This window comes from Clarias gariepinus, chromosome 4 (genome assembly GCF_024256425.1).
Source record: "Clarias gariepinus isolate MV-2021 ecotype Netherlands chromosome 4, CGAR_prim_01v2, whole genome shotgun sequence".
Lineage (NCBI taxonomy): Eukaryota > Metazoa > Chordata > Actinopteri > Siluriformes > Clariidae > Clarias > Clarias gariepinus.
This window is the reverse complement of record NC_071103.1, coordinates 11,753,170-11,779,350: the sequence shown is the minus strand read 5'-3', so window position 1 is coordinate 11,779,350 and position 26,181 is coordinate 11,753,170. Positions and strand designations below refer to the sequence as shown.

The window sequence follows — 26,181 nt, the reverse complement described above, 5'->3', positions numbered from 1 at the left end:
TTTTTTTCCTTTAAAAAACAACACTGCGACTAAACACTGCAGCTGTTTTTTCAGTGAAACTGACAGATCTAAAAATTATATAAATTAATTACCTTTCTTAAGAGTGCCAGCTTGAGAATGATTGACAGGCTGCTGGCCCTCGCTGGGCTGAGTCGATGGATCTGATTGGGTGGGTGCCAGGAACGGCACCAACGAATGCCAAGGAAACACTGGAACCGAGCGAGGCTCCACGTTAGTCCACACTGCAGAAAGGAGAACAACATTCATTTATTAGTTCAGTCTTTAGTTCATATTTCTCGACCTAATGCTTCATATCAACTCAACTAAATAGGACTTAACCAAATCCAAAAGCCTGCTTATGATCCCTCAATCACATGACTGTAGCATTACATATATAGCAGCATGATACACACAAACACATACACAATAAACAGATTAAGGCTCGTCAGTTGATGACTGAAATGCCTAAGCAGACCCAGAACATCATTTAACACACCAAAGCAAGTACATTAATGTGGTGTAGCAGAGCCAATAAAGGCATGAAAGAATTCAGCAGTCTCTAGATTTCTAAATATGACCTGCCTCGCATTCTGTACAAATCTGCTGGTGCAATTTATCCAATCACATGCACATGTGTAATTTATTTAGCTGAAACACGATCAGCGGACTAGAGAGCAACTACAGGGGTAGAGAGATTAGCTCAGACATAAGAGAGAGTTTTTAAAGACTACCAGATTTTTTTTAATTTATTTTTTATTTACCCTCTCTGATTAGTAAACCAACAACATAACTTATTTAATAATTTAAAAAAAGGCAATGATGAAAACAGAATGTTTATAAACAAGTGGACAGGAAAGTATGCTTTCAATTGCCCCATGTCAAGTTTAAAACAGATGTTTCTGACCTGATCGGTTCTGAATGACCTGGCAGTCACATGAAGAGACACAAGAGGACAAAAACATAACTATCTTAAATAATTACAGACTACTATGGGGGGGGGGGGGCAAACCAGGGACTTTTGATTGCACAGAATAACCAAACTCAGTTATGAGTGTCTTAAAAAAAAAAAAAAAAAGCTTTATTTCTTTGTATAATCCCCTGCTAGACTGATGCATTTATCTCAAAGTTCACTAGTGCTTGGATACCATCAGGGTAGAAAGCTTTCTCTGTATGCAGGCACCATGATTTCTTGTGGAAATGGCTTGGTTGTGAGGTCAGGACCGTGCGGAGGATATGGTAACAACTCCCAGCTGGGTTCCTATAATGTGCAAGTGGTGTTGGTGAATGATTGTGTGTACAGTTCCCACACACAAATGCGGGATCATGGATGTGGGGACTTCTTTAAAACGTTTGCACTGTTCAAATGTTTTACTGCGGCTATTAATCAGTTTATCAGTTTTTACGCCTTCCTTCGCAAGAAATGTCATCACAAACCCCAGTTTGAACGCCCAATCTAATATTAATGATTAAGCATTAAAAGAAAACACTGTTGCCACTAAGTCATGTAGGTATCTTTGTACGCAAGGAGTATTTACACGGTTTTTATTTACCTACCCGTTCTGTATAAGAGCTTTGTGGACTACGCAACATTTAAAGAAGGAGTCAGCGATTCTAATCTTATATGCTTTTTTTTTTTTGTCCAATCCAGCAAAAATCTCCACTCTACATGTTTGTTCTGTGTGTGGGCTGAAAAAAAAAATCTGGTGTTCGTACACAAGCCTGGCTCTAAAAAATGTGAACTAAACAAAGTGGCACAGACTGTGCGGCACTACACTCCTGCAGCCAATCAGAAGCATGAGGGGTTACCTCGTGTCTCGACTACATTTCAATCAACAAGATTGCTCAGCTAGTCCAGTTGTCTAGGTGCAATGCTCGTTCATGAATTTGAAGGGACGGAGCTTGTAAAGAAGCACTGTAGTGAAAAGAGCGAATTTGTGGTTTTGTCTGCTATCAACATCACTGACTCCTTCTTTGGTTTTCATATCACAATATCAACAATGATGAATAAATCTACATTCTGTAATATATTTAAAAGAATACATACATACTTACATACATACATAAAAACATGGCAAACATCATGTTTTTCCTTCATCTTAGAAGCAACATCTCTGGACAATTTAACAAATCAAGCTTGATTACATTTACTGTTACGTAATACTTGGCTATGTTTTTTACCCGGTGTCAAACGCATTAATAAGTCCATGTGGCTTTATTTTATACCACATAAGTATAAAATTACTGACTTGATTCAGTCTGTTGCTATGCACAGATGGGAAGCTTTTCTCTACAACAGACAGACTCACTGTTAAGAGACCACTGGGTACCGTTTGTGTGCTGGGATTATAACCAGCACGACTGCTGTGTCTTACGCACTCATACCCATGTGCCATCTTGGCGTCATGGCTGTCCTGAGACAAGTCCAATAATATCTGAACGATATCTACTATGGGTTGACCCCATGTTTTATTTATTTTTTTATTGATGGACGGAATGGAAACAGGACTGACAATTTGTGAAAAGATGTGTCTGAAAAAAGCTCAGAATCCAACGAAAGTAAGTATTTTTTTGGTATTTTGTTCCATCCACATGCCATCTAGCCCCATCAATTCTGTGGTGGTTATTTAAGGGGCGGGGTTGCCAGCCTGATTGTCATTCACACACTATGTGCAATTTGGGAATGCTAATTAGCCTAACCTGCATGTATTTGGACTGCATTGGGAAGCACAGGGAGAACATGCAAACTCCACGCACAAACTCAAACTTCCCGAGGTGAGAATCAAACCCCCAATCCAGGGTGTAGGTGCGAGGCCACAGTGTAGGTAACCATTAAACCACAGTGCCACCAGTTAGATTTACATAAAGTTAATGTTGTGTTCATCATTACGCTGTGAGTGTGTGTTTGTTTACACTCAGATACTGTATCACATTCCGTATAACATACTAATGGTTCCTGACAGCCTGGCGACAGATACCATACCCAAACTGGATCTCTCTCAGCCAGCTGAGGCTTTGAAAGACAGCGACAACACTAACATTTTCAGGACATTGTGTACTCCAGGAGCAGAGGTTGGCAATCTGTGACCTACAAAATGACCTAGATTGTAACAAAACTGTACCTAATAAAATGCCCAATGCTTTACTTGTAGCAATCCTTGGTGTTGAGCTAACAGCACCTACAGTGATTCTCTCTGAGCTACAGTAAGGCAAGTGTCAGAACAGACAAGCACGACATCGGCTTTAAAAAACAACAATTTTTCCCGCTTAAACATTTAAGCACAAAGCATAAAATGATGGGAACTGACCGAACATGCTAAGTCCTTGGCGTAGATATTGCGGTGTTTCCGAGGAAAACATGGTTGCTTGATTTAAAAAAAAAACTCTTCAGGATCTTGTCTTTATAGAAACTTCATTAACGTGTAATAAAAAAAAACAATGTCTCTTCGTCCGGAAGTTGTTTAAATCTCCATTTGGTGTAGAGAAAAAATAAAACTAGTAATAACAATAATAATAAAAAGGCAGCATCTCCGTGGTGGTTGTTCTTGGCAGGTGATGTTCAGTCAGTCAGTCAGTCAGTGCGCGAATCAAAACAAGCGGCCATAACACACGACGACTCGGTAGTTTTATAACTCTGGTCCCGCGTACACACGAAGGATGGTAATCTTTGGGTCGTTTTCTTTAAAAAAAAACTGTAAAAACTAATAATAAACAAAATGACTCGGATTCACCTTACAAGCTGCCCTGCAATCCGCAAAAACAACCAAAACAAACTCGAGCAGGTTTCTGTTTCATGAACACGAGCAGCTTTGCGGGAGAAAAAAAAAACCCGCTAGCATTTAACGTCCAAAAACCCACTAAATATAAACAGGTTTCCTATTTAAGAATAACTTAAGGTTTGGAAGATCTGTGTTTTTGTTTTTTTTGGTCCAAGTTCCCCAGACGCCCCCTCTATTCGCCTGTTTGTTTACATGTAGAGCTCGGAGCGGAGCGCAAAGGGTTAATTTAAACTAGGCCTCTCGGTCATCCCCGGACTCGAGTAGCGACACTGACTGACACCCCGAGCTAACCTCAAACAGACACGTTTTAAGAAAGAAAGAAAAAAATATATATGTCAATTAATTTACGCAAAAACAGAAAGCTAGAAAATAACGCTACTGGTCTGGATTATTAAAAGAGCTGTCACTGCAGGGGGCTTTATCATCCAGAGCTGAGATCAAGCTAGTTTAGCCTAGCATAGCATGATGGTTATTATTATTAGCATGCTAAATGTATGTATATGTTTGTACCGCTCGAGTTGAACAAGCACTCGTTCGTATATAAATAAACCACTAAAATAAAACACTACTGAAACTTTAATGGGTCAGGAATGAGAAAAATGTAGAATGTTGAAAATGATATTTAAAAAAAAACAACAATTGGATATTGATAGCGGGTCACGTTACAGCAGAAGGGTTGGGCGAGCTAGTGCTGACAAAACTATTGAAAAAACAACAACATAAAAACCGCTGTGCTGTTTCGTGTCGAGAGTGTGATCTATGACTATGTTTCTGAATGAAATGTGTGTGTGAGAGATAAATAATGTGGCGCGGGTTCAGTAACAGCAGCAGTAGCAGTAGCGGGAGCAGCGGCGGCGGTGCTCCTCCGGTTGAGCCCGTCCCCTCGGGAACGCCCCTGAGCCGCTACCCGCAACCGGGCACTCCAAGCTCGCCCTCATGTCAACCCTGTGACAAGCTTACAAATCGAAAACTTCAGCTCTGCCGTGTGTTCTGATTATTTACAACCTATATATACACACACACGGGAGCGAAACGAGAAACGTCTCCGGTGTGAAGACTAAAGTCGGCAGAGCATCCCCCAAAGCAAGTGCAACCTGTTTGCCCCTTCAGAAGTGTGTGACTCACTGAAATGACTTAACGCTTTAACGAACTACAACCTGTCATGTGACAAACGGAAATAAAACCAGCGATTTCTCATGAAGCTTCTCGAGCACAACGCACGCGCTCCGTCTACTGTAGTCTACTGTAGGTCCTCCGCTGCTGCTTAATCAACCTCCTAAATCTGAGAAATCCGTTGATCACGACTGAGCTCTGAGACACCGAAACGCGCGGGGGCTGTTTTCACAAATCCTCATTTTGTCATTTTTTTTGTTAAATGCCTTCCTTTGCTGCCCCCTCATTTACACACACGCGCGCGCGCACGCACACACACAAAAAATCTTTTAGCTGAGTCTTGTCTGTCATCCGGGAGGCTCAGATCCAAACCGTCAGACAGGAAAGAAAAACAACACACACACACACACACTGAGTCCAGCTCGTCCTAACAGTCCCGTGAAGATGCTCACGCGCGCGATGCTGAGTGCCGCTCGCGGATGTGAAGCGCAGCGCGAGCCCCGTGTAAAAGACTCCCGGGTCTACAGTAATATATATAGATATATATAAAGGGCCGCTCGAGCGCGAGCCTCGCCGCAGCCGCTCCTCCCCGCGCGCGCTCTCTTTTCCTTTTACGCCTTCGTAGTAAAAAGTCCGCGGAGCACAACACCATTCATTTAGCCTTCGGTCTCTCTCTCTCTCTCGCGCGCGTTCTCTCCTGTTTTCTCTCCTCTCACACTCGCTTGCTTCGCAAGCCCTTTCTTTCTTTTCTTTCTCTTCTCACTCCCTCTTCCTCTTGTTGTACAGTAGGCTGCCCCCTTTCGGTGCTGAGAGTGTTTGTGAGAGTGTATTAGTGTTCTTGCTGTGTGTGTGTATGTGTGAACCTCGCCCAGCCCGTGTGACCCGCCTTGTACTCTTGAACCGCGTGCTGAGATTGGTCCGCGCTCTTAACCGTCGCGATGCCGCCTCGAACGCTGATTGGTCCACGGTGCTCTGGAATGTCAGTCATATGTTAATTAGGCCCGCCCTCTAAGCGGTTCAGTTTAACGTCGCAGCTCGTGAATATTTAGTGACGTAAGAAAGCAGAAAAACTTTACATTGGATCCCGCGGTGACGTAAGAGCGCGTGGTAATTTCTATTGGCCCAAGAAACGCAGCCTGACAGGGTCAAGCGCTAAGTTGATTTGCATGACCCCGCCCACGAAATTTATCCTCTAATAACTTTACGGGATCTTGCTCTCTCTCTCTCTCTCTCTCTCACACACATCTTTATTTCACTTTTAGCTTCTTCAACAAATAATTCTGACCCCATCATCTACTTTTACACTTATTTATCCCCCCATACAACTTCATAAACCGGCAACATAAATTTGACAGATAGATGATGTTAGCTTACAGAGCTAACTCTATAGCTTATAAGTTTTTTTTTTTTTTAACAAACCATTAGTTTTCTGGTAAATTACTGACTCACACAGATATGTGCATGAGCAATATAAGAAGCGGAAGTGCTTTACGGGAACCTGATCTTAACAGGCACACTTCCTCTACTACTCTCGATGACCCATGCCATGCACGTCTAACAGTACACCACAATAATCTCTACAGCACTGTATATCTGAGCCTCTATCACACACCAAAATCAAATGCATTTCTAAATGCAGCACTGCAGTCAGAACAGATAGTCGTATCCACCCACATCTGCCCCAGCACACTGCTACAATGGAGCAAAAAAAAAGAAAGAAAAGAAGCAAAACTAAGCATGATTTCGCCCTTTTTTTTTTTTTTTTTTTTTTACTACTAAAGTGTATATAAAAACAGACTGGGAATTAATACATGATTAATAGCACATGTATAACACAGTGAGACTGCATCCCAGTATTGGATAAATCACTGCATGTCCATTACATCCTCTCAACTTTTGAGAGAGAAATAAAAATGATGGCACGCTTCCATATGTTAAACACCACACCTTGTCTGAGTTATACTGCAAGCAGGATCAAATTTCCTTTATGCAGCTAAATGGTTCACTACACACTCTACTAAGTACTCCGGGTCTGTTGTATGAGAGTGCTGAGCTGATGCACATGCAGGGAGGACGTATGCTCGTGTTTTTCACCAAACTACCTGAGGTCAAAATAATAATGATGTCACACGGTTCAGGTTACTGGGCTAAAACTCTAGTGTGAGTATAAAGTGTCTGTAGTGCTCGATAAAAGCAGGTTCACTTTGTGTGCGTGTGTGCGTGTGTGTGTGTGTGGGTGGGTGGGGGGTGGATTTTGGGTAAGTTCCAGTTAGGTATGAGAGTGCTGAAAGACCAAACTGTTTGTAGAGGGTAATGCGGCCTTGGCCTCAAGCCCAGTATCAGTCTGTGCCATTACAAATATTCACACTATAGACAGATGTATATGTGCCTGTACTGTACATTGCCAATTCTATGACCACATTTTCCATAGACACTTGTTTTATGATCCTTAATTTAGAAATGTGAACTAAACCCTATGTACCCATACAGAAAGCCAAATATGCTGTATTTACTACTAAAAAAAACAGAGGTACGTAAAGGAGAGAGAAAGAGAGGGGGAAAAATGGGTGGGAAGGGGAAAGAGTGCGAGTTAGGCGAGTAAAAATAGAACAAGAGTCATTCTGAGGAGAGAAGAGCAGGGAGGGGGAGAAGAGAAGAGAAAACAAGTTGTGAAAACACAGCTCTCTCATTGGATCGGAGTGAGATGAAAAGCAGACACTGCTACACAGCACAATGCATTTCATTGTATGTGTAAATATAGATAATAAATACTTTAAAATGCATAATATTAACTATAAGTACATGTCCTCAATCTGAAAATGTGCACCAATTGACAAGGACAAGCTTTTTTAGCAGTGGGCAGGAACAATCTTAATCCTGGCCAATGAGATTGCTCGGAGCTGCTGGTTTCAGCCAATCAGGATGAGCTCAGGATGAGCAGCGTCAAGCGGAGTCTGACTGTAGTAAACAAGTTCTTAACACTTTCACTGCTGGACAAGAATGAAAAAGCTCAAATGACTCGAAAAGCTTCTTGTTTCTTTTATTCTTGTGATTTCCTAAAAGATGCTTTAAACCAAAAAATAAAGTTTTCCTAAAAAACAGCACAATCAGGCATCATGAGCAGGGACAGACATTTTTTCAGTATGAGTGAAATAAAAGCACATGTGTAATCCACACTCTCCTTCTTGCATCTTGTTATCTAATCCAATTAATTTTTCACTTTTTTTCTAATTACAACTTAATCAGAGCCTCCCATTTGCTGTTGCCATGGCAACAGGTTATGCAAGCACTTTGGCTGACTTTTAATCATCTACCTGTTTTTTTTTAAATATATATATATATATATTGAAAAGCAGCATGTACTGTTGGGTATCTAATTAAAAGCACACAAAATTAATAAATCCTAATAATTTAGCAGGTCAAAGCCAGCTGACTTTAACCTTTTGTACTGAAAAAAGTGAGTAAAGGAGATGTATTAATAATCGAGTCATTGCTTGCATTTCTGTAATTGTCCTGTCTCTAGCAGGCGCCGAAAAGGGAAAAAAATGACGATGCAGACAATGAGGGGTGATGAAAAGGTGCTATTACTGGGGGAAAGGTGTGTGTGGAGTGTGTCAGGTCAAAGTTTATATTGGTCCTGAGTTCACATATCAAGGCTGATGAGCTGTTTAAAGTGCTCAGCTGGATCCTGCCTCAACTGTTAGTCCATTTGGATAGCAGGAGCTGTCTAAGCATTAGTCCAATAAATAAATGCAAATGAAAAAAGACAGGTGTGAAATGGTGTGTTTGTGGTGCGTAATGTCATATTGTGTCCACATGGAGGCAGCACTGGCATGTGTAAAACCTACAAGGATGCCACATAAGAAAAGAACAGAGCAGGAGTGCATAAGGGCATCAGGAAGGAGTAAAAAAAAAAAATATATATATATATATATATATATATATATATAGTTATCCGAAGTCAGAAGATAGTATGACTAAACAGACAGATTAAGAGTTGCAGGGTAACTTTAATATGAAGGTCAAAACCCGGTTAGGGTTTTATAGATGATGAATGAATGCGTGCTGTTTTCGACGAAAGAACGCAAGCAGGCGGTGAGTATCGACACTCATGGTAATCTGTGTTTTTACTATCATGTAAAAGAAGTAAGGATGATGAGATTTATTACAAGGGGAAATAATGTGGCAGTGGCAGTGGCAGTGCCAGGGTTCTCCAGAACGATCATACTGAAAAACGAGAGGCTTCTGCACTGCAGCACTGAGAGAAAGAGAGAGAGAGAGAGAGAGAGAGAGGGAAAGGGAGAGAGGGAGAAAGGGAAAGAGAGAGAGGGAGAGAGGTGACTGGGTGAAAAACAAAGCAAGAGCAGACAGCGAATGACAGCGAGATGAATGGATGAACTGAATAATGCAAGTGTGCACAGATTTTAAAGTTTAAAATAGACTTCTGCCATTTGCAACGTCCAGATTTACTTAGAGAAGACGAGGAGTTCATAACATTAAACTTTTAGCTGGTGGAAAATACTGAAAAGCAGCAAATAATCTCTAAGGCTATCAAATATTATAGGTACGCAGGTTTGATAATAGAGGGGTTGTAATCCGTACGCCTGACCTGATGGTGGATCACGATTAGGGTTTAAATGCTACCTCAGTGCTGAAAATACAACATGTCTGTTCGAAATACTTCATGAAAACGCTTAAGTATATATATATATATATATATATATATATATATATATGCACTACACTATATTGTGTGCAGTGTTATATGGGTGTGCGCATTTGTGTGACATTGTTCTTTACATACATTTGTTATTTTCTCAAGGTGGACCTCACGTATTTTGCATTGCTGCCTTGGCAACGGAACCTGTACATGACACTTCTGATACTCAGTCGCTCCAGGATGCTACTCTGCTGTATAGCACACTGAACCCTGGCGTCTCTCACTTTCTGCAGCTCAGCTCGCTTATAATGGAAATCTCATGGCCGTTATGTCAACCCTATCAACGGGTGCTTGTGTAATAATTAACAATTACACACTAGCTATAGACAGTGAACTGTGTACAGTAATGAGTAATTACAGTTACTTTATGTTTTCCTCAAGGTTTTATGTCGTCCCTGCATGATTACACATGCTTACACAGCTACGTTTATGACGCATAACCCGTTTTTTTTGTATTTTTGTTTTCACCACAACAGCGGCCATTAGAATTCTATTAAATTCTACTAACTAACAGATTTCCGCTTCTGTTTTTCACAAGTTGCAATGTTCTTCATGTTTTACAAGTTTCCTTCATGTGACTGACGTTGCAAAGAAAAGTTTGACAGACTCTAGGAACGCTATATACAGTAACACTGGGCCGGGCCTCCCCTTTGCTCTCCCAAACAACCCGAAATCCTCAGGACATGGATTCCACAAGATGTTGGGAAAAAAAGAGTTTTCATGGTGTAAATCTCCTGCACTCTCTTCCACACTCCAAAACTGTTCCATTAGGTTCAGATCCAGTAATCAGGAAAGCCAATGAAGAACACTGACCTCACTGCCATTCCCATGAAACCATTTTGTTGTTTTTTTTTAATCAGAAGATGAGTAAATGGCGGTCATGAAGGAATACACATAGTCAGCAACAACACTTACACAGGTTGTGGCATTTAAGTGATGACTGATTTGCATTAACAGGCCCAGATGTTCCAGTGTTCCAAGAAAACATGTCCAACGCCATAACACCACCTTCATCAGCCTGGACTGTCCACACAAAGCAAGTTGGGTCCATGGATTCATGCTGTTGGTGCCACATTCTGACCCTGCCGTCTCTGTGCCAACCGCAGCCTCAGCTTTCTGTTCTTGACTGACAGAAGTGGATCCCAATGTGTTGAAAATGTGGCATGTAGTGCATGCTGAGATGCTTTTTTGCTCATCACAGAGTGTTGTACAGAGTGGTTTTTTGAGTTACTGAAGCCCTTCCATCTGGTCATTCTCCTCATCAACAGCACTGCAGTTCACTGGATGTTTTCTCTTTATTGCTCCAGTCTAACTAAACTCCAGAGAATGCTGTGTGTGAAAACCCCTGGGAAACAGAATTACTTAAATCAGCCCATCTGGCACTAACCATCGTGCCACGGTCAGAATCACTGAGATCACATTTCCCCCCATTCTGATGGTTGATGTGAACATTACCCAGAGCTGCTGAACAGTATTTGTATGATTTTATGCCTTGCACTGCTGCCAAACAATTATTATATAATTGCACAAAGTATTGATTTATACGTAATATACTATATGTAGCATCTAAAGAACTGCGGGCCTCACTCGGCTGAGTTAAGGTCTGCGTTCATGATTCAACAATACGAAAGAGACCGGGCTAAAATGGTATCCATGGGAGAGCTCCAACACGAAAGCCACTGATCACCAAAAACAACACAAAGGCTTATCTCACATTTTCCAAAAAAACATCTTGATTATCTCCAAGGTTTTTATGCAAATATTTTGTGGACTGATGAGACCAGAACTTGATAAGACAAGGTGCGCATCATGTTACATCTGGTGTAAAACTAACACATAATTTCATAAAAAGAACATACCAACAAATCATACATGGCGGTGGTGTCTGATCAGCTTCAGCTTTCGTATCAGCTGTCCTGATTCAGCAGGACAATGATACGAAACACTTCAGCAGGTCCACCTCTGCATGGTAAAAAAAAGAAGAAAAAAAAAGAAAAAAGGTTCTGGATTGGCCTAGTCAAAGTCCGGACTTAAATCCGATTGAGATGCTTAAACAGGCCGTTTATACTCGAAAGCCCTCCAATTTGGCTGAATTAAAACAATTCTGCTAAAAACTGTGGACCAGAATTCCTTTACCAGCAAAGTGAAAGACTCAATGCTTGATTGCAGTTGTTGCTGTCAAGGATGGCACAACCAGTTATTAGGTTTAGGGGGCAATTACTTTTTCACATACTGTAGGGCCAGGTAGGTTTGGACAGGTTTTTTTTCCCCCTTTACACGGGTTATCTTTGTGAATATTAACATTTGTTTGATGATCATTATTTTGTGACAAATATGCAACAAAAAAAAAAAAATAGGAAACAAATACTTTTTCATTTAAAAATTTTAAAGTTTAAAATTTTAATTTAAAGATTGAATACACCTTTTAAATAATTGTTTTTTGTTTAGTGACTTATTATCTACATTTAAGAGCAATACTGGAAAATTTTCAAAACTATGACGTAACAGATATGGTGTCATGTAGTTGATTATTATTATTATTATTAATGATAATAATAATGATAATAATAATAATGATAATAATAATAATAATAATAATAATAATAATAAAAAGACAAGGGTCAGTCGTTATTTCAAGACATGAAAGTCAGCTGTTTTTGAACAGTTCTTGCAAGAACAGTATTGTGTCAAGTGCAGCTGCAAAACCCATTACGCACCATGATGAAGCTGGCTCTCATGAAGACCCTCCCAGGAAAGCAAGACCAAAACCTACTGAACATCTGCTGCAGGGGAGAAGATCTTTTAGAACCACCAGCCTCAAAAACCACCAATAAAAGGTTATCTGAGCAAAAATCTACTCAGATTAGAGGCGTTATGACGTGGAAGACACATCTCAATATCAACTGACCAAAGGAAATTACTGCATACTGTATGTCGGAAGCCTTTAGCATTGTTTTGCAGGATAGAGAGAAATACAAATCAGGAAATACCATGGGATTAGAAGATGTGTCCAAACTTTAGACTGGTATTGTGTGTGTGTATACCTACATACAGTATATCTAGTTTTGAAACATATATTAGATTACTTGTTCAATAAAGTTCAATTATATAAACTTTTATGATGTAATATTTTCAATGACAATAATTTAAGACCAATCATTATCACTGCCTTGCCAAAAATACAAAAAACATTTCAAAATTTTAAAGACCGTCCACGTAATCATTCATGAAGCTGTGGTCGTTGTTATGTTTGATTGATTATTTATTTCATTATATTAAATCTTTTTTGTTTGGAGCAAAAGTAGGATTCATGGAGGAGTAGAAGAAAAGCAAGATAGATGTGAGAAACGTAGAGGATGTCACAAGAGGTGTGATGTCTTTCACCATTAGGACCTCCGACACCTTTTTTATAGATTAACGTATAAAAGTCGTGGTGCTGGTGCCACATAAAATTTGTTTCTTCACTTATCGCTTAAGAATTCAGGAATTATTCAGCATGGAGACTTGCTTAAAATATTCATCCTGCCACATTATGATTTCCAGTTTGATTTTCACGGCGGGACTTTTTTGTGCTATAAACAGCAAAGCCGCAGCTTTCCGTCGAGACCGTTTGACCAATCGTACTTTTGATATTCAAATCCTATCAGAATTCTGCATCAGCCTATCTGGATCAGTACTGAATCATTTATAAGCATCTGTGGGCAGTGAGTGCATTTTTATTTCTAGTAAAATATATTTGGTTTTTATAAAAAAAAAATTAAAAGAGAGAGGTGTAGACCTCTGAGGGTTAATTTTGTGCCGGGAATCTAGACATCCCTTTTTCTTTTCTTTTTTCTTTTTTCTAAAGAAAAATTGTTTCATGAAAGTCTGTTTATTGTATATCTGTGAAAACATTTGCTTTCTCATGAGTCACATCAGTAACTAAAAGACTACATCTCTACAATTGTCTTGTCATCTCCGACAAGGAAACACACACACACACGCACACACACACACACACACACACTCCTTGGCAGGGCATTTCACTAACATAATTATTAATGCAGATAATCTGTGCTAAGTCTTATGCCTACCCCCAAACCTCAGTAACCACACTTTTCTTTTTTTAGCCTTTTTTTTGGTTTGCTTTTTATTAAATGCTGCAATAAAAAAAAAAAAATCCGTTTTCTTATAGGGACGGGCTGAATGTCCCCACAAGGTCAAACCTGACCAATATTCTTATTCTTATTCTTATGGTGACATTCAGCCTCCAACATGATACAAAAATCTCTCTCTCACACACACACACACTCTCAAGCACACACACCATGACCAAACACTGAATCCTACACGCATAACTACAAAAATAACAAGCAAACTCGCACAGTCTCCAGACAGCTCTGCACAGTCCCCAGTGCAGTAGCTACAATGTCCCCCCCGTTACTAAAATAAACAAATGGCTATTTACATGAGTAAGTGTTTGGCAAATCACACACACACACACACACACAACCACGAAGCGAGGATGTGCATAAAATAGGAATTCTAAAAATCCTTCAGTGAAGTGTTTCATTACACAGAAAAACACATGCAAGCTGCAAATCCCCTCGCAAAATCTCACAACACACCCACACACACACACACACACACACTCATAGGTGCTCGCTAAATAATGTGTCATCAATGAGGAGCATAGGCGAGGGAATGTTGTGTTGCCAACAGAGGATCCCATTTACGCTCTTTCTCTCTCTCTCTCACACACACACACACACACACCATGATCATCTATAGTACGCTCAACAGCTTTTTTTGTACCACTACATTTTTTAAAAGAACTGTAACTTTAAAATGAGATATTTCAAAAAACTTAAAAAAAATATTTAATAACATTTTTTAAATAAAAATATTTAATGAAGCAAGAGAGAGAGAGAGAGAGAGAGAGAGAGAGTGGATGCATTTCAAAGCAGTAGTGTGTACTGAGATTGCTGCATTATGCTGTAGGTATCAGGAGATCATTATATCACACCCTCGGTGTTCTGTCAGACGCCTCAGAACAAACAGCCTTGTTAAAGCTTGAGGAAATTAGTCGCACCAGTTGTTGGGAATTTTATTTCCTAAAACACGGTGAGAAGAAATCAAAGTCCCGGGCTGCCCCGGCTCAGGCACGGCTCCTGACGAGTTCCATCAAATCTGAGGCAGTGGTGAGCTCGCAACTTAACGCACGCCGAGTGCTACGAGGCGAGCGGGCGCACGCTGGGGCACGGGTACTCTCCTTAAACAAACAAAACCCCCTGTGTAGGAACGGTGAGTTTAAAACCTTCTTAACATCTACGTGGGACGAACAGATCCAGAAGAGACGACAAGGGCAAAGTTTAGGATCAAAATAGTGTTTGAGGAGCTCCACAAAAAAACAAAAAAAAGGGGTTTATAAATGCTTGTATTACATTTGCTGAGAAAAATGACACATCGTCCAAGTGTATGAGAATACAGTACATTTCACACGACACGTTTCGCTTTGCGCCTGAAGTTATCCAGAAACGTCTCACGTGTTAATCCCATGAGTTTATCATTAATGCTTACAAAACTGTGCGGACTTTATTTCCTTTCGCTTCGACACTACCACTTCTGCATTATAACAAAAAATGAAAATGACTGCATCTGAGAAAGGTTAACACATGATGTGTATATAAAGCAGATTTTGAGTCAGACTATTTTTAATGTAGTGTCAAGGAATACAGTCTTCTTCTTCTTCAGGCTTTAGCTTTTAGCTTTAGCTTTCATTTTCGGCAAGTTTTTGTCTCTTATTTTCAATTTTCAAGTCACTGGATCTAAGTTTTTGTTTGTTAAACCACACAGTGACCAATACATCATTCACACATAAAAACCATCTAACGTAAGGTATGAACCAGTGAGAAACAGGTGCAGATGGTGACAGATGATCAGGCCAGTGATGAGTGATGCTGAAAGCTGAGTCGTTGGAACAGACGAGAGGGGAAATGAGGTCGCTGCTGAGCTTGTTACATAAACAACACATTTTTTAATTGTACCTTTAGGTTATTTATAGCGGTAAAGCATTTGCTCTCCTTTCTTTTATTCAATATATCATACTCAAAGCACCTTCACATCAAATACAAATAAAAATAAAAAATACTGACCACTGGACAAAAAAATAAACAAAGCTACACTTGGCTGAGGATGACCAGGGGGAAGGTCTTGCCATCACTTAAAACGATCATCAGGTTAAACAGGTTGAACATGTTTAATGTTTCTGTATGAGGCAGGAGAGGATTTCTTCTTGAGTCGGCATTTAAATCCTTGCAATATAAACGACCTCCTGGAATTATTCATTATTTTAATAAATTCTCCTTTATTTTGGTTTCCTTGTTGTTGTTATTGTTTATTGTGTATGTTTGTTTTTGATGTGAAACACAATTCCTTGTAGTTGTATATGAGAAGTGTATAGTTATAATTGTGTATAGTTTTAGGAATATTGCTAGGAAGTTTCATAAATGTGTGTAAAGATTGTTAAAGAGCATCTCTGGTGTCTTTATCACAGCAAACTAAACGGCAACCAATATTTTACCCCAAGGTCATTGATATGAAATGAGCATATATATATATATATATTTTTTTTTAGTGTGTGTGTGTGTGTGTGTGTGTGCTTTACTGTACATCCATCAATTACATATCAGTTATAATTAACTTTATTATTGTATTAAGAAATTAATGTATTAATATAACTTTATAGCTACTTTATTGATTATTGAATTAAAAGCCTTAATTTCATTTCATTGTGGTGATCACGAGAATGTTTTTGCATCCTCCAATGAAAAATAAACAGATCTCCAGTATTATGGCCATCTTTAGCCTACTGACTCTAAGTGAACTTCTAGTTGCTTCTGGAGTACATACAGTATGTACGGTATACACAGTGGGGTCCAAACGTCTGAAAGCACTAGTGACAACACTTCGATTTTGCATTCTTTTCTAATTCCATGCAGTTTTCTTTACAAATTATATTATTGACAACAACCTGAGTGAACAGTGTGGAAATATTTACATTCATTTCAGAATCGCTTAATATGTGATACATCTCCTTTTCGCTTTAACCCTCTGCTAAGCTGGAATGGACACCACAGTTTTTTTGTGAAAAACCTGATGATACATTTCAGATCGTATCTACACTGTCATCTGATCAAGTGCTTTAATAGACCAGATTAGAAACAAGGAAAATCAGATTTTTTGTACAAAGCATTTAATATGCTCAACACATAAAGCATTCACTTACATATAAATAGAGACCTAAAAACAGTGCAGTCTCCAGTATTAAATATTTAATATACCCAACAATATTATACTCACAAATATTTAACAAATTAGAACCTATTGAATCTATTGGACTTTTGGTCTCCACATTAAACACCTCCAAGTAATATTTGCAATTATATGTTGGTGTAAAGTGACGTAATAAAAATCTTTTTTTGTTGTTGTTTTTTTAGTAATATAACGCTGCTTGTAAAAGGATGCAGTGGGTTACTGTGGGTTTACACACATGAATAATAATAAGAGTAATTTAGGGAGGAATAAAATGAAATGAAATGAAACACCTGCGGAACTTTTTTTTGTTTTTTAGTCTGGATAATTAAAACTGTGATTTAGACGGAAATTAAAATCTTAAAATTGTCTAGTTATTCACCAAAATTACATTCTAATGTAGTTTCTAATCTAGTTGCTTTGTTACCTGCATAAATAAAGAAAAAAAAGTTATATTTGCATTCATTACACTCAAAAAATTACTTAGTGTAGGTCTTAAATATTTGTCTGTCTTGCTATAATAAATTACATTTGTACGTTGGCTAAACTCTATTTTTAGTTGAATAATTGACCATTATTTATTATTATTATGATCTATTTTTATTTCATTTACATATTTTTATTTAAGTTATATAGAGATTTTTTGATTATATTTTGATACATAAATATGTTTTTATTTTTATAAAATCATATGAATACAAATAAATACTGCTAGTACTTTGATACTGTGTATTATACTGTGTTATAACTGTGTACACTTGGATATTCCATGCTGTTAGAAAATTCAATAAACTTAACAGGTTTTTACTGTAAGTGCAATTTGCATTTTGGGACAGTAATACAAACAATCCAAGTGAAATAAATGAAATAATAAACTCTGGCCTAACCAGAAAGCCAAAGATCTTGGCTTGGTTTATAATTCTACAGAATAAAGAAAAAGGAACGTGCAATGTAATATAACTACAATAAAACACTTCTATTTATATTTTACTCAATTTTCTCTAGAAAACTTAACAGAGACAGCCAAATCCCCACGAATAGCCACATAGTCTAAGAAAGTAGGGCTAACGCATTATAATAATTTATTATAATCACTATCTATACCTGTCAGCTACGGTTCAGCTGTTAAGCTTCCTAACAGGACATGAACACGCACTTACATAAAAATAGTAACCAATGAGGGCTTTGTTGCTAACTGCTGTATGGTGCACAAGGCTGGAGGAGTCAAAGGGAAGAGAAGAGAAGGAAGAAGAGGACGAGAGTATAGTGATCGAGTTCGTCGAGGAAGCACAAACTGATGAAGAGGAAGACCAGGAGCAAGGCAAACGCTTTCCCAAAGACACAATTGAAAATAAAAATAGGAACACGCTAGCAGACCCATGACTGTGTGACGCACAAATTCTCTGGCTAAACGGAAAAAAGTGGGAGGTCCTGTTGAAAACACGGCTTGAAAACTAACATCTTGGTTCTGAATTAAAAGTGTTCACAATATATTTTTTTTATTATTATTCTTATTTCAAATAAATGCAAATAAAATTTCTGAGTAAATCACATGTATTTAATTCTGAGCCATTTATGTGATTTTCCTTTTTCTTTAATAAATTCAGCCTCTCACAGCTTTTGAATAAAGATGTGTCGTTTCTGCATAGCTTTGCTGTCATCGCTGTAATGACACGTTCACACTGTAGCTAAGCCAAGCAATTCTTTTGTCCTATCTCCTAGCTGAGATCCTGCTCACAGGATTGTTGGAGCAAGAGCTTTCTGCAAACAAGAGTAATGAATATCACCGAAAGGAAATCAATCATATTGTTGATCCTAGCCAGCTACACGTTGAAATTAGCGCAGCACCTGAAGGAAAAGAATTAAATACTAGCTACAAAAGGATTTCCCTTACTTAAAACAGAAAAAAAAAGTTTTGTTTTTTGTTTTTTTAACCAAGACTTTGTTCTGTTTTTTTTTTCTTTTCTTTTCTTTCACGGTCATTCTCTGGTGCCTTGAAAGCGAACAGGGAGATTCTTTCCTAAGACAGTTAAATTTGCTTTCTAGTAAAACAAACCTCACAAAAGGGACCGAGTGGCCAAAGAAATGATTGGGGATTCTGTGATATGAGTGTGCCCTGTGGTTTTGACAAAGTAGACTACAAATAAGTGAACAAGCCTCACTGAGTGGAGCCTGATACTCCATGAAGCTTTTCAATTTTTCATCTGCAGCCTTCCTACTGTATATAAATTTTGCTTCAGAACAACCGGCTAATTAGGCTGACATTTGAAAAAAAAAAAAAGAAAAAAAATCTGTTTAATTCCTGCTTTAATTTAACTAGCCACCTACCTTTGTCTATTTCTGAAGCAGTGATATGCTGGTACTGCCTACCGTTTCCAACAAAAACAGAGCTTTGTCATATTAACTGAAATTCAATTCAACTTGGACATAAAACATATATGGTGATAATACACTAATATTTTATGCTATAAAAAATTTGTCTACTACTAGTCTAATACTGCCTCATGCTTTTTTTAAACGTCCTAACCATTAGGTTAGGAGTATAACACCTGGTTACCACCTGATGCACGTGCGACAAGGTCACGTGATGTTCACTATAAATCATATAGATACAGATTTAAATACTGTCATCATATATCAGGCGTTCTGTTTCTCCTTCTCGTTTGTGTGTATGGCTGACTACATGAACACAGTATCAGTAGGGAGCTATTCACTTAGCAGCTCCTCTCTTTCATAGGTGCGTTTCTCTTATGTATAATGAGCCGTAGTCATAAAAAGCAACAGAAATCCGTCAGATGATTTTTTTCTCCCCTCAATTCAGTTTTTTTTTCAAGATTTCATTTTTCTGTCGAACAAAATCCGGAAAAAAAAAAAAAACATTTCCAATTTTATTGAAGTTATCTAATTGTGTCAAAAAATTTGGACCAGTATTTAGCTAATTCTTTATTACTTCTGCACTGAAAGGAAAGATGTCACACAGGCAGAGGAATATGCAGCCCTCTGTGCAAGATGCCTTTGTGTGTTCACAAATAACCTGGCACCTAACCAGGCCTGATTCAGACTTCACTGCGCTAACTGCACAGCAATGCTTATGTCGGCCTGGTGCACCCAGGCGGCAGGTTAAAACCCCATATGATGATGAGTTCTGATAAATGCTCTGTTTATACCTGCATCTGGTACAATTTTCCAGGCTGATAAGGACACATAAGTTGAAATGATAGCTTGGTAAGCTATAAGCTCTAAGGTAGCTGTAAACTCTGAATATATATCAAGGTAAAAGGTTGCCAATTTGTGCCTTAAGTTCGGGTCACTTAGATGCGATAAAATGATCAAACATGACTTATACAGTGAGGTCAATAAGTATTAGATCACCCTGTGATTTTGCAAGTTCTCTTACTTAGAAATCATTGTATGATTTTTTAAACAATTTATTTGTAAATTACTGTGTCAAATAAGTATTTGATCACTTGCTTATCAGCCAGATTTCTGACCCTCAAAGACTAGTTATTTTGCTTTTAAATAGTCCATATGCTTCTTACGGAGCCACTCCGTGGTTTTCCTGGCTGTGTGCTTTGGGTCATTGTCATATAAGAAGACCCATTTTTAATGCTCTGACTGAGGGAAGGTTTTTTGCCCAATATGTCACAAGACATGGCCCCTTTTATCCTCTCCTTAATACAAGGCAGTCGTCCTGTCCCCTGTGCAGAAAAACATCCCCAGAGCATGATGCTCCCAGCCCCATGCTTCACTGTAGGTATTATTGGGATAATACTCATCATTCTTCTTCCTCCAAACACGGCGAATAAAGTTAAGACCAAAAAGTTCTACTTTGGTCTCATCTGACCACAGGACTTTTTCCCATGACTCCTCTGGATCATCCAGATGGTCACTGGCAAACTTCAGACGGGCCTGGACATGGGCTGACTTAAGTAGGGAACCCTTCCGTGCAAGATTTTAAAACAATGACGTCTTAATGTATTACTAATAGTAGCCTTGGAAACGATGATCCCAGCTCTCTTCACGGCATTGACCAGCTCCTCCCGTGTAGTTCTGGGCTGATACTTCACCATTCTTAGCATTATTGATACCCCATGTATCTACTTAGATACCCCATGTATCTGATTGTGGGGTGCACAGGTGTCTTTGTGACAGCTAACCTCAAAAAGATGCTACTAATTTAGAATCATAAGCAGAGTGTAGCTGGACTATTTAAAAGTAAAATAACAGGTCTTTGAGGGTCAGAAATCTGGCTGATAAGCAAGTGATCAAATACTTATTTGACACAGTAATTCACAAATAAATTGTTTAAAAAATCATACAATGTGATTTCCGGATTTTTCCACTGTCTCTCACAGTGGAAATGCACCTATGCTGAAAATTGTAGATCCGTTCATGATTTCTACGTAAGAGAACTTGCAAAATCACAGGGTGATCAAATACTTATTGACCTCACTGTACATTACAGTGGAACCTTGGATTGCGAGTAACGCGGTTTGCGAGCATTCCGCAAAACGAGCAAAGATTTTTTTATACATTTTGACTTGAAAAACGAGCAAGTCTTGGTTCATGAGTACTAAGTATCATGTATCATGCATGTGCTTCTTGTTTTGACGCCGATCGTCACGTGATCACAACTGAACTTTCTTGTGCTCTGGAATTGTGGGTAATCGTCTACCCTGCTGGGTCTTAGTGCGCGTCTCTCACTGGTATAATCAACATCTGTGCACGCTTGTACTGTTCACTATAACACTGTGACCATATGTGTGCACATAAAAAACAAAAGCAAGTCTCTGCTCAAGGCTTAGCCTGCTCTTTGCCTGCAGTGTGTGTCTGTGCACGCGCATCATTGGACACCGTGCCCCACACACACACACACACACACACACACACCCATCCTACTTTTGCCTTCACAGACACACACACACACTCTTTCTCTCTGCTCTACACAAAAACATTGCTCTGTCGCGACTCTTTTCAAAGGTAAATTGCAGGTTTATTTGTTTTATTTTTACTTAACAGCGGTGACTCCGTTAGTGTGTCGCTCAATCGTGGGTCATTAAAGAGATTTCTTGTTTATTTTTCTGATAAACCAGTGTTTCCGTTGTGTGCACGTGTGTGTGAAAAGAGTGGAGAAAGGGTAATTGCGTAAGACGAGATGGGGGAGAGGGGAGCTTACTTTAGGTTCTCACACACACACACACACACATACACAGCGCCTGCGTGCACAAATGGAAACACTTGACTTGAAACACTTGTCTTGATTTATTTTTATTTTACTTCTTTTTAAATTAAAGTGCAGGTAAATTTGTTTTATTTCCACTTAATATTTTATGTTAATTATTTTTATGTATTTATTTTTTGGGGCTGTGAAACGAATAATTTGAGTTTCCATTATTTCTTATGGGAAAATTCAATTTGGTTTATGAGTGTTTTGGAATACGAGCCCGCTTCCGAAACAAATTATGCTCATAATCCAAGGTTCCACTGTCTGTGTAAAAACAATAAATATTGTAATCTGAATATACAGTGCATCTGGAAAGTATTGTAGCACTGCACTGTACTTTTTGCCACATTTTGCTATGTTACAGCCTTATTCCGAAATGGATTTATTTCATTATTTACAAAAAATTCTACAAACAATACCTCAGAATGACAACATAAAAGGAGTTTGTTTGAAATCTTTGCAAATTTCTTAAAATTTTTATTTTTTTTAATCACATGTATACAAGTATTTACAGCTTTTGCCATGACACTCAAAATTGAGCTCAGGTGCATCCTGTTTCCACTGTTCATCCCTGAGGTGTTCTACAACTCAATTTGAGTTCACCTGTGGTAAATTTAGTTGATTAGACATGATTTGGAAACGCACACACATATCTATATAAGGTCCCACAGTTAACAGTACAAGTCGAGCACAACCCAAGTCCAAAGGAATTGTCTGTAGACATCTGTATACAATTCTGTGTCGAGGCACAGATCTGGGAAAGAGTGCTATTTTTTTTTTGCAGCATTAAAGGTCCAGATGAGCACAGTGGCCTTCATCATCCGTAAATGGAAGTGGTTTGGAACCACCAGGACTCTTCCTAGAACGGGCCGCTCGGCCAAAGTGAGCGATTGGCGGAGAAGGAACTTAGCCAAGAACCTGATGGTCGTTCTGAACGAGCTCCAGAATTTTTCTGTGGAGAGAGGAGCACTTTCCAGAAGAACAATTATCTTGTATCATTATACTCAAAAAGACTTCAGGCTGTAATTGGTGCAAAAGATGCTTTAACAAAAAGCATGGTCTAAAAGTCCTTTAGGTGCCTTTTGGCAACTTCAGACAGCTATCATGTGCCTTTTACTGCCATACAGGCCTGATTGGTGAATTGCTGCAGAGATGGTTGTTCTTCTGGAAGGTTCTCCTCTCTCCACAGAGAAATGCTGGAGCTCTTTCAGTGAGACCATCGGTTTCTTGGTCAGCTCCCTGACTTCTTTCACGTTGCCATTATGGGGTATTGTTGGAAAGAGCTGATTGGCAAGCTCTATCAGAGGGGAGGGATGAAAGGTCACGGGTGTCTGTGAGCTCATACAAGTGAAAAGAGTGGATAGCACTGACCTCCGAATGTGTTACACCGCCCCCAACGGTGTGTTAGAAAGCAGTTCGAAAAGATGCGGCTGGCAGTCGTCACATGGTTTGGAGAAGACCCGCAAGAGTCTTTGGCCCTATTGTACTGGTAGTAGTAGACTTGGTCTGGGAGTCGTATTGGGAACGCATGAATGACGGGTGGGAAACGACTAAATCAGGGCCAAAAAATCAGAGGAGAAAAAAGGGTTTTGGGTTGGGAAAAGAATATTAAGAAAGTTCGAGTAGTCTTATCAGTACGCCTCAGTATCATGAGATCTATTGTTGACAGGAGCTAATCATGCATGTACAGCACTGTGGAAATGAGCCCTCTATCATTTATTCATATTTTGCTTCCAAAGACTTTGGAATAGTTCGCTAAGCTTCCCAAAGGACTTTTTTGGCTCTCATTTTCAGACCAGTCTCTGCAGATTTTTTGTTTGTTAAGCCACACAGTGACCTATAAATCATTTAAGCATTTAAAAGAACTAACTTAAGGCATAAACCAGTAAAAAAAGAAAAAAAAAAGAAAGGAGGTGCAGATGATGACAGATGATCAGGTTGGTGATTAGTACACTGGTGATGCTGAGGGGTTGGAACAGATGAGAGGGGAAATAAAGTTGTTGCTGAGGTTTTTTAAAATTGTATCTTTAGGGACTTTGCAGTCTATCAAAGTCAAACATTTGTTCCCATTTTTTCATTTAATCTTTATAATTCAATTTCATTTAATATGAGGGAAATGAGTGGCTCAACACCTTTGCAAAGTTGGCCAGGTGCTTGTGGGTTTCTTCCAAAGTGCCAAGTCAGCCAAACCACTTGGGGTACAGGTTCTATGCGTTCCTTTCCTACCACTCAATGATTCAGCAGGGTTCAGCAGCTAGTTCACTGGATCTTACATGACTACCTCGCTAAACATCTTAGCCATTCCAAATGAAGAATGAGATTTGGCACCCAAAGCCATGACAGCTAGAGTCCCATTTTTAAAAGAGTCTGAGTATGGCTTTAACCTTCATGGTTCCCAAGACACCTGGCAAGAAGCAACATTAAAGGAGCTGCAGAACTGAAAAACTAGGCACTCCCTAAATGGGACAACCATAAATTCTATTCTTTACATCTGGCATACAGAGTTAGGGTGAAAAAAAAAAAAATCACACAACCAAACCTATATAAAATGTTCAACGTGGGGAAAATGTGTTACGATTTGATGAGACCAAATAAGAACATTTAGGCATAATGTTAATAGGTATGTAGTAATTCTTTGATATCGCTTATCCTGTATAGGGTTGCAGCACCTGAAGCCTATCCCAAGAGACTTTGGGCACAAGGCAGGGTACACCCCGGATGGGTGCCAATCCATCACAGGGCACACACACTACGGGATACTTTATACCTTATCTGCATCTTTGGACAGTGGGAGGAAACCGGAGAACCTGGAGCACCAAGCACGGGGAGAACATTCCTACTTCCTTTAACCCTGGAGGTGCAAGGCCACAGTGGTGCACTACACCACCATGCCGCCACAGCTATATATGCTCAGTGCAAAATCAAATCTCATCACCCAAAGCCAGAGGTGGCAGAAGGACACAAAGTCAATACTCAAGTAAAAGTACTTGTCTGAAATTTTCTCTTCTACAAGTCAAAGTACCATTTATTTTTTCTTAAGTCAAGAAGTACCAAGCACAGTCTCGAAAATGTACTTTAAGTACAAAAGTACAAGTAACTTATTTTGATTTCCTATTTTCCTGAATTGATGCTAAACAGTATTTTAAAGTATCTCAAACATAATTGAAGTTGTGGGTATTGATAACACGAATGTGTTAATCTAGTAGAGATATTTTTTTTGCAGAAATCCAAAATGTTTGTCTTTTTTGACCAGAATGAGTACAAACTTTAAAAATAATAATAAATGTATTTATTCAATTAAATAGCTGTGTTCAGATGCTTTACAAGTTCATGAAACCTTGTACGCATTACAAAAGATAAAATGTTTAAAACGATTTTGCAAAATGATTTGACTGTTTGCTTTTGACATGGCTCGACAAAGATCAATAAACACTACATGAGTTTTTAGACAAAAGACATTACAGATAGATTCCTGAGTAACTTTTTAGTTTTTTATTTTATGGATGAAGAAGAGACCATCTTACAACAGTGCAAGTGGAAAAGGAAGCTGTGGCTTTTCAGATGCAAAAATAAATTGCTGATTAACATTGTTAAAAATGAAGGGTTTCAGGTCATTATAGTCAGTGCTGTAGTTGTTGGCAATATGTCTGGACAAATGTGCTTTTTTCCCCCTACAAAGGCTTATGAAATATGACAACAGTAATTACTAAGTTACTGAAGCTAATTAAAAGGAGGCCAGGAAATTACGCCATGACTTGTCTATTTATTGATATATTTGATATTATTTAAGCAAATGGCGAGTAGCATTGTTAGCGTCTTTAATCAATTCGGTGGTAAACTAGCTAGTTGCTACCACAGCTGATTTTGTATAATGCAAGCAGTCTGTGCAATTAAACATGGCCATACAGCACGCATGAAGAACGCAATAAGGTTAAAGGACGTGCCAAAACATTATAATCTTTATAAAACATTATAATAACTATTTAGCTGGATCACCTCATATGAGATTCATATGAAAGGTAACAAATCTGTATGTAAAACGTGAAAGTACAGGT

The 26,181-nt window shown here is 38.8% G+C and overlaps 1 protein-coding gene across 4 annotated transcripts in view; it reads right to left on the bottom strand.

Moving 5' to 3' along the window:
* cicb (capicua transcriptional repressor b) overlaps positions 1 to 26,181 on the bottom strand; it is a 60,990-nt gene that overhangs the window by 18,298 nt on the left and 16,511 nt on the right. For 3 of the 4 annotated variants that reach the window (XM_053495485.1, XM_053495484.1, XM_053495487.1), the window contains one exon: positions 93 to 242. In XM_053495485.1, the coding sequence (XP_053351460.1) occupies positions 93 to 242 (150 nt within the window). Of the gene's footprint in view, positions 1 to 92; positions 243 to 3,305; positions 5,734 to 26,181 lie in introns of those variants that run through there. The other variant, XM_053495488.1, reaches the window with a different exon arrangement.